Source organism: Schistocerca gregaria, chromosome 1, assembly GCF_023897955.1.
Source record: "Schistocerca gregaria isolate iqSchGreg1 chromosome 1, iqSchGreg1.2, whole genome shotgun sequence".
In the NCBI taxonomy this organism is placed as follows: domain Eukaryota; kingdom Metazoa; phylum Arthropoda; class Insecta; order Orthoptera; family Acrididae; genus Schistocerca; species Schistocerca gregaria.
Window position 1 is genome coordinate 579,661,949 of NC_064920.1, and position 12,637 is coordinate 579,674,585.

Sequence of the window (12,637 nt, forward strand, 5' to 3'; positions counted from 1 at the left end):
AATAATAATAATAATAATAATAATTATTATTATTATTATTATTATTATTATTAAATTTTATGGACATATAACTAAAGTTAATGGAAATGTGTTGTCTGAAGCCTCAGTTCAAAAATGGCGGATTGTGTTTAATTGCAACAGTCATCCTGACTGTCATTTTCAACTGGTAAACTCTAATCAAGGACTGAGGGAAAAATTTGAACAGGATAAATGTTTCAGTAGTGAAGTATTGAGCTTGTGGTTTCCTGAAATTCTGTTGTTAGTTCTTTATCAAACTGTTAGTGGTGATTTGGGTTATAGAAAAGTATGTACCAGGTGGGTTCCTCGACTCTTGACAGATGAACAGAAAAAACAGTGAAAGGGAGCTGCATTGACTTTTCTCACAAGATGCGACAAAGGTGGTGAAGAGTTTTGAACCATTTTGTTACTAGTGGTAAGAGATGAGTTTTCCACAAAAGTCCAGAATCAAAGCGCCAATCAGTGAAACTGAGTCACTCGTGGTCTCAAAATCTGAGCCCCAAGAATGTTATGGCCACAATGTTTTTGGGATTGAAAGGGTGTCCTGCTCACTGACAAGCTCGGAGGAGAGACCATAAATTTCTTGACAAAGGATTTGCTTCAGCTTTTTATGTTTTGAATATTCACCTTATAGCTCAGCTGCTTAGCCTCAAATTGTTACCATCTTTTTCCCAAATTAAACAACTTTTTGGTCGGACATCCCTATAGAAATGACATCGAACTGAAAGTGACTAGCTCAACAACTTATAGGCAACTATGTATTGAGAGGGCATAGGAGAGTAGGAGTGCTGCAATAAATATTTGAATTTGAGTGGCAGCAGCATAGAAAAACAGCTAAGATGTTAAAATATAAGGTAAGTTTTCTTTCATTGTGTAATGTACAAAAATGAATATTTTTTTGTTTATTTTCTGTGCGTTATTGTGCCATTCATCTGATTATGATGAAACTTTGATGAGTTGTGTGCACTCACATGAAGATTACAGAGAGGGTAAGAACCAACTATCACATACAGGGGTGGGGGTGAAAGGACTTAACTCGGAAACATCTGAAGCAATTTCAATCAGATGTGTGTGTGTGTGTGTGTGTGTGTGTGTGTGTGTGTGTGTGTGTGTGTGTGCATGCGTGCGTGTGTTTATATATGACTCACAATTTGTATAAAAATAATATGCTGGTAATTTACCTCAACCAACTCTGAGTGCTGGGTTTGAGAAGACATGGCTTAAAATGTTCAATAGCGACTGATATTGGTATCAAATCAATAGTTTTTGAGGTTGTTGAGTTATTGGTGACAAGAAATTTCAAAAAGAATTGGCACATATGTGACTTGCTGTTTACTGTGACAGTAAGACATTCTAGCTCCCATGTGGCAGAGGGTTTGGGGTGAAAAGGAATGACATGAAAGTATAACTCAGTTACACCTGGAGCAATTTCAAACAGATTTGGTATGTCATGACTCATCATTTGCATAAAAATGGCCTGTTGGTGTTTCTATCATGTAATCAGTTGACTTAGAATACTTTAAAATTATATTGTGTCAGTCACGTTATGATCATTTACAAAACAGCGAGACAAAAGTTTTTCAACGTGTTTTGGGGCCAAAGATCATGTCCCACAACTCAGTGATACAGAAACATTTAACATCTTCTCTAGAGTCACACGGTACAAAGTAGCGGAGAATCAGACAGGTGTCAGTGACATCTCTTTTACCGAATTGAATTATTTTATTTCTTGTCTGGCAGGGTTTTAAAACAACAATGTAAGAAACATCTACAATGTTGGAAAAGACAGATTGCTACTGTAAGGACAGATTGATAATGTAAGGAAAAGATAATTGCTGCTTACCATAAAGATGACACATTAGGTAGCAGACAGGCACAACTAAGACACACATTGCACATAGTAAGTGTCTTTTAGTTGTACTTATCTGCAACTAACTGTATCGTCTATACAGTAAGTAGCAATCTGTCTTTTCCCTACATTTGTTGATATTCCAACTGAGAGCTTCCATTCTTTCAGTTTATATTGAAATCTTGGAAACTTCTGTTAATATTCAAATCATTTTAATAAAGTAAATGCCAGGATAACATTGAAATTAATTCTCAGGGCAAAATTTTCTAGTCCCTGAAATTAATTTCTGCCACTTCTGTTTGGTTTGTGTGTTCTTGATTGCAAGTTTGACCAAATGTTAATAGACTGCCAGCATTTGATTTTAGAAGCTCTGTTGTTAATATTCAACATATGTACAGTTTGCACCTTTCTTTCACACATGTGGTTCATTTCTCTTCTATCAATTTTTGTGAATGAATTCTTTTAGCATCACAACTTTTTACATAAATAAGGGAGGCCTGGCCCAAGCTGCTGCTGTAGTTGTTTATTAATGTTTTACTTAACAAGCATTTTTTCACTCTTTGCAGTGTCCCTTTCTTCAGTAACAATTCTAATTCATCTTTTTTTTTTTTTAAATACAGTTGTTAAACCTGTGGGAGTCCAAGAATAACTATTTTGACTCTTCAGTTGTGGAGAAGTTACGAAACCCATCACGTTCTTGGTCTGAATATCAAGCAGCACTCATTACGCAGCATGCTGCTGTCATTACCCCAATAATGGCTGCAACAAAACAGACCTATGAAGGTTACCAAGCACAGCACCAGGCATTTGTTCAGCATGCTTTACAACAGATACAGGTACTGTTGGAATCTCGTATTTTCGCATTATTGGCTGTTTAGGTTAAATGGTAAATTTGTTATTGTTAGTCATTAAGGTATTGTAACTTTTGTATTCCATGTGACTTTCTCGAACTGAGAAAAGTACAAGACAAGACAGTGAGCCAGATCTAGAACCAGTGTCAGTTTTAACAGCCGTTGCTCTGGTACACTGCCTCTCCTGAGTGGGGTTTGCACATGGTTTTCCAGAGACTAGCCTAGAGGTGCTTTTTGTTCCAGTTGATCCATAGTGATGCAGTCCTCTGGGCTGTGGAATATGTCAGAAAACAAGAATACACAATAAATATTTACAAAATAAGAACAGATATGCTGTTTTACAGCACTTATTTACAATGATCACATTACTGCACAAAATTTGTGCAGAAGTTAGATTGTACACAATATTCACATTTATGTGATATCACTATTAATATGCAAGCATCAGCTGGTTTTGCTTTGAAATTGATCACTAGACTAGAAGGAGTTGGTCACCAATAAAATCTTTAGACTCTTCTCAAACGGAACTTTGTTATTAAACTTTTTATGACTGCTGGCATTTTATAGGTAATGTGTATTGCTGAAGAGTGGACATCTTTCTGGACCAAAGTAAGGGACTTTAAATCCTTGTGAAAGCTAGTCTTATTTCTAGATTAATTCTATAAACTCAGCTGTTGGTTTGGGAGGGAAAAAATGTATGTATGTTTTTAATGACAAATTTCACTAAGCAACCGATATATTGGGAAGCAGTAGTCAGTATCCTCAGTTCCTTAAACAGTCCTCTGCAGGACGTTCTTGAGTTGACACCACAAATAATTTGAATGGCATGGTTTTGGGCTTGGAAAATTTTAGCTTGGTTTGATGAGTTACCCCAGAAAATAATCCTGTATGATGTTATGAAATGAAAGTAAGTGTAAGTGTGCTAGCTCCTTAATTTTTATATCATCTAGGTCTTACTACACTCGTGTAGCAGATAGAGATTTGTTTAGGCACTTCAGCAGTTCTGTGGTATGCTCCTCCAAGTTAAATTAATTATCAAGCTGTAATCCCAAGAATTTAACATTTTGAACTTCTTCTATCTACTTGTCATCATATAGCAGGAAACCTTTTATGAGTTCCGTACTGCATATATTATATTCTCTCTCTTTTTCTTTCTCTTTTTCTTTCTTTAAAAAGGTTTAGCTACAGAGAATTGACTTGGAACCATTTATTAATGTCCATGAAAATTTCATGAGCCAACCTTTCTAAGACTATACTTGATTTACTATTTATTACAACATTTGTATCATCTGCAAACAAAACAAATTTGGCATCTGGTAGTGTTACTGATGAAAGGTCATTGATATACACAAGGAAAAGTAATGGTCCTAAGATGTAACCTTGGCGGACACAACGTGTTACTGGTTTATAGTTGAATGATACCTGGTAGCTTAATGCACATCTATTTCCTATTGACCCACTTTGTTTTATGTCAGAGAGATAGGATGGTATATATTTATCTTGTTTTTTACACAAAGGTTTAACTTCAGTGTACTTCAACCATTCAGGAAATGTGCCACTGATAAAAGATTGATTTCACAATAACTTCAGAGGTCACTAAACTCAGAGGCACCCTGTTTAATCAACTTTGTTGATATATTATCAGAGCCACAATAATTTCTTGATTTTAATGATTTTATGGTGGACATTACTTCTGCTGGTCTTGTGAGGGCCATACACACATTATTGTCCTTATTTCTAAGGACTGGTCTTAGTTATTCCTTTGCAGCATCTACTGAACCTGACAACCTCAGCTTTTCGCAAACATTTATGAAGTGCTTATTGTAAATTTCAGCAACACTACACACACCTGTTATCCATAGGTTCTACCAGTCTCTTTCTTCACTGTATCCCATATTGTCTGTATTTTGTTATCTAATGTGACTATCCTTTTCGTATAATGCATTTGTTTTGATGTCCGTATTACGTTCTTCAATATTTTGTGGTACGTAAGTGTTGTATTTCTCATTCATGCTATGAGGAGTTTCCTAAAACAATCAATTTTTAACTTACTAACTATCCTCTTGAACTGAGGTTTAGTAGATTTTATATCCTGATCAGTATTAACATTTAGCAAGAGGAACTGCACATGATGGTCTAAGGTGCTACTTATTATTGGTTTTATAATATAATTTTGTTCATTAGACATTTCTGTAAAGATATTATCAATAGCCATGTTCAAACTCTTAGCTTTTCTAGTTGGAATGTTAGCATTATGAATTAAGTTGAATGACAAAGCTGACTGCAAGTTCTTACGGAAGGGTTTTTGAGAAAATCTACATTAAAATCACAAGCAACCACGAATTCTTTCTTTTTTGTTGTCAGATAGGCCAATAGAGCTTCAAAGTGATTTATAAACTGATAAAAAATTATGTGCTGATAATTGATGTACACTTACTGTTATGAATGATTTATTGTGAAATTCTACTTCTGTTGCACATGCTTCCCTATGCTGCTCTAGGCAAAATTTTTGAATGTCTGTGCTATTAAATTTATGACAATTCCTGATGCGTGTGGCAACTCCTCCATCCACCATTTCCACCCTGCAAAAGTGAAAATCTAATCTAAATCCTTGCAACACTTAACAAATCTATACAGTTGGTCACTTGATGTTCAGAGAGGCAGATTATGTCAAATGGGTTGGCTGACTCTAATTCATCAGTGTAGATAAGTAATTCATTAATTTTATTTATTAGCCTCGAATATTTTGATGCGCTGGAGATAGTTGGCATTTCTTATTGACTGAGATAAAACTGGGTTGAAAGAAAATTTTAAGCAACAGCTATGTTTGCTGATACATTGTGCCAGAATCATGCTGTTTAGTTTATTTCTCAAACTGAAGGTTCATTTCATTCCTGATCTTTCACAGGACTTGACTTGTTTCTGTCCTTTCTATCCTAAAAAAGCTGCTGCTCCAAGACCTGTAGCCACTGGTGTTTTACCACTATGGCAGTGCCTCCCTACCTTAAATTATCTGTATTGGCCCAGCCAGTTTAACCTTCCCTTTCCCGTTGAGGTGTGGGCCATACCTAATATAATCCCACCTACTGAGGAAATCAACAGGAGTCACACCAATATGTGACCCCCACATCCGACCCAAGCAGCCGTTCTGACTCCAAATTAACTTTCCTGACATGAGAGTCCAAATGATGTCGGAGACACAAACTCCACTCTTATTATTTTGTGATGCTGATGCAATCCTTATTAGTGTATAGTTTGCACTCTATATTGTACCTATAACAGAGTGAACCCACATCCTTTGTCACATGACATAGCCCGGCATTAGGTTTAAAAACATTGGTGACCTGGTTCTCTGATCCTTAGTCGTCATTCAAAAGCTGGCCTACACTTCTGGCATGAGAACTACCTTACAACAGAACTTTCTTTCTATTTGCTGACTTCCCTACATTCTTACTCAGTCTTTAGCTGGAAGTTTGTTGTGCCCTGCCTACACATAACGTCTGCATGAAGCTCATCAGTTTCTAACTGAAGCAAGAGGTCAGGCTTATTTTTAACATTCACCATAAAGCTGTCTAAACCTGTTCATTCTCTTACCTGTTGCCACTTCCCACTCCACTTTACCAATCTCCCTCCTTAACATGCCCAGATCTTTCCTAGCCCAATCTAACTCTACCAGGAGGGCAGCAATTTTCCTTTCCTGTTCCACTTCCTTCCAATCTCTAGTACTTATCCTACAGAACCACTGATGAGTCTGATTCACTTCCCCAATTCCCATGCCACCACAGCCATCCCAGTGGAAAAAACTGCTGCATCATCACACCAAGCCCCAGAGCTAACAATTATGTGGCAAGTCATGCACTTTTTGCTTATGGCAAAAATAATACTTTGGTGAGGATAAATCAATTAAATTATGAGAAAACACGAAAACACATTTGTGAAAGTTATGTCTACTGGCAACTGTGTATAAAAAAAGCTACCATGCTCAAAGTTTGTAGATCCACAAAATTAAATTTATGCTGAGCTGCACAAAAAAGAATTAAAGCAGTAAAGGGATATGCTGTACTTAACTGACCAGAAAGAAAAAAAAGCGCAATTAAAGGAGATTCTTTAAGTTTACTAGTCCAAAATGTGAAACAGAAGTAAAACTGTAATCGTACTTCACGATCTTCTCGTGTTTTCTACAAAAATACACAAAGAAAAGTGAATCCTTTTTGGTAAGCTTGAAAACCACACTAACAGACGTATTTAATTAGTTATCACTATAAAACTAAGTTTTATTTCGGTCTAAATCTCTTATCTGTATGAGAGCACAAAACACCGTGTCTCATATGGCGCAGCACTACCAGACTAGTCCCTCATCGCCATCTGTGAAACTCAATGTCCATACAATAAAAACACCAAACCTTTTGATTGAAGATAAATTGATGTACATACAGTTGTAAATAAGTTATTTTAATCATTAATCGTTTGCTATTAGCTGCTTGTTGGTATTTATTTTACCAGACAAGTTTCAGGCATTGGTCATTATCAGCAGTGTCTGTGTTACGCAAAAACATGTATTTCTTATATGTTACTTACAGTGTTTGTTGTTGTTATGGTCTCCAGTCTGAAGACTGGTTTGATGCAGCTCTCCAGTGTAAGCCTCTTCCTCTCCAAATAACTACTACAACCTACATCCTTCTGAATCTGCTTACTGAATTCATCTCTCGGTCTCACTCTTAGTTTATAACCCCCACAATTCTATCCAGTACTAAAATGGTGACACCTTGATGTTTCACAATATGTCCTATCAACCGATCCCTTTCAGCCAAGTTGTACCTCAGTTTTCTTGTCTCCCAAGTTCTCTTCAATACTTCCTCATTAGGTACATGTTCTACATATCTAATTGTGAGCATTTTTCAATAAAATCACAAAGCAAAAGCTTCTCTTCTCTTTGTGGCTGAAATGTTTTTTGTTCATGTTTACCTTCCATACATTGCTACACTCCAAACAAATACTTTTAGAAAAAGACTTTCTAGCACTTTAATCCATATTCATTGTTAACAAACTTCTCTTCTTCAGAAGTGCTTTCCTTGCCATTACCAGTTTACATTTTATATCCTCTTTTCTTTGAGTGTCACCAGTTATTCTGCTGCCAAAATAATAAAACTCATGTACTACTTCAAGTGTCCTGTTTCATAATCTGAATTTCCTCAGCATCATTGGATTGTATTTGACTACATTCCATTATATTAGTTGTGCGTTTGTTATCGTTCATCTTATATTTTCCTTACAAGACACTGTCCATTCAACTGCTCTTCCATGTGCTTTACTGTCTCTGACAGAGTTGCAGTGTCACGAGCAAACCTCAAAGTTTTTATTTCTTCTCCCTGAACTTTAATTTCTTCGCCAATTTTTTCATTGGTTTTGTTTACTGTTTGCTCAGTGTAAAGATTGAATAACATCGGGGACAGGCTACAACCTCATCCCAAGAGTATCCCAGTCAGCATTGCCAAAAGCTTACAGTGTATGTATATAGCAGTGTTTTATGCAAATGTGATTTTTCAACTCATTGTAATGTGACTTACTTTATAGTAATGTTCTCCAGCACATGTTGGTGTCAAAATTTCATAATATTCGTGTAATAATATGATTATTTATATATGCATATTGTAATCAGCATAAAGATTTTTACATGAAAATATGTCTCATTGTCATTGGCAATTGCCATACATATAGGGATTATTTTTGTTGTACATCATGAAATGCATACATGTTGGAGAAAAATTGAGTCATTAAATTTTAACCCTGGATAGCTGATGCCAGTAGGAATAAAAATTATTAGTGTTGTGTAAGTCGCCAACACACATTTTTAAACTCCGGAAAATTGGCGCCACACGCTCCAATTGGCCATGGGATTGCCCTGTTGCCGGATGCTCTGGAAAACGCGTGACTGCGAATGCTTTGCCTGTTAGAGATCGCAATGTATTCAAGGCAGCTCGCATGCTCGGTGGTATTCGACACTTGTGCATATCACATTGGGGCAGTGACGGGGCGAGGCATGTTTGTACAAGGGGTGTTTGAAAAGTCCATGCAGAAATAAAAACTAACGTGTTTGGGGTAAACCTATATTTTTCGACATAGTCTCCTTTTCGACTTATACACTTCGTCCGACACTGTTCTAAATTTTGATCCCTTCTGAATATAGGAATTGTCCCAAGTTGAAGAGTTTTTAGCAAACAGAACAGAGCATGTTGTTCTCAATGGAGAGACGTGAGACGTCTACAGACATTAAAGTAACCTCTGGCACGGCACAGAGGAGTGTTATGGGACCATTGCTTTTCACAATATATATAAATGACCTAGCAGATAGTGTCGGAAGTTCCATGCGGCTTTTCGCGGGTGATGCTGTTGTATCCTTTATTGTATGATTTTATGATAGCGGAACCGTGATAGTGTTACAGAGATGTTTAGCAAACTCAATTGGCAGAATCTGCAAGAGAGGCGCTCTGCATCGTAGTGTAGGTTTCGAGAGGGTGCGTTTGTGGATGAAGTTCGAATATATTGCTTCCCCCTACTTACAACTCCCGAGGAGATCACGAATGTAAAATTAGATAGATTCGAGCATGCACGAGGCTTTCCTGCAGTCGTTCTTCCCGCGAACCATATACGACTGGAACAGGAAAAGGAGGTAATGACAGTGGCACGTAAAGTGCCCTCCACCACACACCGTCTGGTGGCTTGCGGAGTATAAATGTAGATGTAGATGTACAAAATAACTATTGGTTACTGCAATCACCTCCTCGTTTGAATAAAATCTATGTCCCGCCAGTCATTTCTTCAAATTGGGGAACAAATAGTAGTCCAAGGGAGCCAAGTCTGGAGAGTAGGAGGGATGTAAAATGAGTTGGAATCCTATTTCCATTAATTTTGCGACCACAACTGCTGAGGTGTGTGCTGGTGCATTGTCGTGATGGAAAAGGACATTTTTGTGGTCTGATCGCCGGTGTTTTTCTTGCAGCTCGGTTTTGAAATGGTTCAATAATGATGAATAATATTCACCTATAATAGTTTTAGCATTTTCCAGATAGTCACTGAGTATTATCCCTTGCGAATCCCAAAAGACAGTCGCTATAGCCTTTTCGGCCAAAGGAATGGTCTTCTTCTTCTTCTTCTTCTTCTTCTCCTCTCTCTCTCTCTCTCTCTCTCTCTCTCTCTCTCTCTCTCTCTCTCTCTCTCTCTCTCTTTTTTTTTTTTTTTTTTTTTTTTTTTTTTTTTTTTTTTTTTTTTTTTTTTTTTTGCAGATTCTCCCTTGGAAACCCATTTGTTTAGATTGTTTGGTCTCAGGAGTATAGTAATGTATCCATGTTTAATCCACAGTGATGAAACAACGCTTAAAAAGGCCTGCAGATTCTTCCTTAACAGCTGCAAACCATCCTTGCATCACTTCACACAATTCCGTTTTTGCTCAAGCGTTAGCAATCGCGGAACCCATCGTGCGGATAGCTTTCTCATGTCCAAATGTTTATGCAGAATATTATGTACCCACTCATTTGAGATGCCCACAGCACTAGCAATCTCGTGCACCTTAGCTCTTCTGTCATCCATCACCATATCGTGGATTTTATCAGTGATTTCTGAAGTTGTAACCTCCACAGGGTATCCAGAATATTCAGCATCACCTGTGCCCATACGGCCACTACGAAAATTTGGAAACCACTGTTCTCATCGAAGGTGCAGAGTCACCGTTTGTTTATCAAGCTTCTCTATAGTCTCCTAAGGTGTTTTGCGTTTCATAAAGTAATGTATAGTCACCGCACAAAATTTTTTCGTCCATTTTTTGACAATCAGTCGACATCCTTGATTCACAAGAATGCCAAACACAAAAAAATACACCAATATGGCTGAAACTTGGTGTGCGTTCTTTCCAAAGATGCTGCTAACTGAACATGACCTCAATACATGCCGGTGGTGCCATCTCTTGGACTTTGCACGGACTTTTCAAACACCCCTCGTATGTGTGAACTGACAACCATAGGACTGCCCATCAACCAATGAATGGCAGCAGGGCAATCCCTCAGCCACTTGGAGCACATGGTGCCAAGATTCCGTAGTTTAAAAATGGTGTGTTGTGATCCTACACAACATTAATAATTTTGGTTCCTAGTGGCATCAACAATCTGGGGTTAAAATTTTCTGACACAATTTTTCTCCACCTTGTTTAATGCTACTTCTAGTTTGTATTATTTCTGTTAGCAGAACGTAGAAATTTGTTGTCATTAAAGAATACTAGCAAAGTTTTTAACTTTTTTGTTTTGTTTTTTAAATTAGTCTGTCCTTATAAAATAATGTTAGGATCTGTCATGGACATACGCTAAAAACATTACCATAGGGCAGTTCACATTACAATTAATTGAAAAGTCACATATCCATAAAACTACTGCATACACTGTAAGTAATGTATTATAAAAAATAACTGTCTTCTTTGTGATACAAATACTGCTGATGATGCGCAATGCCTGAAACTAGTTGCGAAAATAAACTACCACCAACAAGCAACTTATTCCGAACAATTTAGTGATTATTATGATTTACATATAATCTCTATAAGCTACAGGGCACCACATGGACAAGACATTCATACATACAGTTGATGCTCACAAGTTTTCATGTCCTCTTATATCAAATGCTGATCTAGTGACAGTAATAAAATTCTGATGGCCAGTTGCCAGTCATCTGCAGATACTCAAAATAGGATGAATGCCAGTAAAGAGGGGTTTGGACCTCTTCATTAGTTACGTGATCTGCCTATTTAATTTTCATCGTTCTTCTGTAGCACTACCATTCAAAAACTTATATTGCCTTCTTCTCTGAACTGTTTGTCCCCGACATTTCGCTTCCATACAAGGCTTCTTTCCAGGCAGATACTTTCAGAAAAGACTTCCTAACACTTCAATTTATATTTGATGTTTAGCAAATTCACCGTTTTCAGAAACACTTTTCTTGCTTTATTCAGTCTGAATTATACACTCCTGGAAATGGAAAAAAGAACACATTGACACCGGTGTGTCAGACCCACCATACTTGCTCTGGACACTGCGAGAGGGCTGTACAAGCAATGATCACACGCACGGCACAGCGGACACACCAGGAACCGCGGTGTTGGCCGTCGAATGGCGCTAGCTGCGCAGCATTTGTGCACCGCCGCCATCAGTGTCAGCCAGTTTGCCGTGGCATACGGAGCTCCATCGCAGTCTTTAACACTGGTAGCATGCCGCGAGAGCGTGGACGTGAACCGTATGTGCAGTTGACGGACTTTGAGCGAGGGCGTATAGTGGGCATGCGGGAGGCCGGGTGGACGTACCGCCAAATTGCTCAACACGTGGGGCGTGAGGTCTCCACAGTACATCGATGTTGTCACCAGTGGTCGGCGGAAGGTGCACGTGCAAGGCGACCTGGGACCGGACCGCAACGACGCACGGATGCACGCCAAGACCGTAGGATCCTACGCAGTGCCATAGGGGACCGCACCGCCACTTCCCAGCAAATTGGGACACTGTTGCTCCTGGGGTATCGGCGAGGACCATTCGCAGCCGTCTCCATGAAGCTGGGCTACGGTCCCGCACACCGTTAGGCCGTCTTCCGCTCATGCCCCAACATCATGCAGCCCGCCTCCAGTGGTGTCGCGACAGGCGTGAATGGAGGGACGAATGGAGACGTTTCATCTTCAGCGATGAGAGTCGCTTCTGTCTTGGTGCCAATAATGGTCGTATGCGTGTTTGGCGCCGTGCAGGTGAGCGCCACAATCAGGACTGCATACGACCGAGGCACACAGGGCCAACACCCGGCATCATGGTGTGGGGAGCGATCTTCTACACTGGCCGTACACCTCTGGTGATCGTCGAGGGGACACTGAATAGTGCACGGTGCATCCAAACCG

The 12,637-nt window shown here is 38.7% G+C and overlaps 1 protein-coding gene across 5 annotated transcripts in view; it reads left to right on the forward strand.

Annotated features, from left to right (window-relative positions):
* Positions 1-12,637, forward strand: part of LOC126356897 (calcium homeostasis endoplasmic reticulum protein) — a 300,421-nt gene that overhangs the window by 137,755 nt on the left and 150,029 nt on the right. For all 5 annotated transcript variants that reach the window (XM_050007406.1, XM_050007405.1, XM_050007408.1 and 2 more), the window contains one exon: positions 2,488-2,703. In XM_050007406.1, coding sequence (XP_049863363.1) covers positions 2,488-2,703 — 216 coding nt within the window. The remainder of the gene's footprint in view (positions 1-2,487; positions 2,704-12,637) is intronic.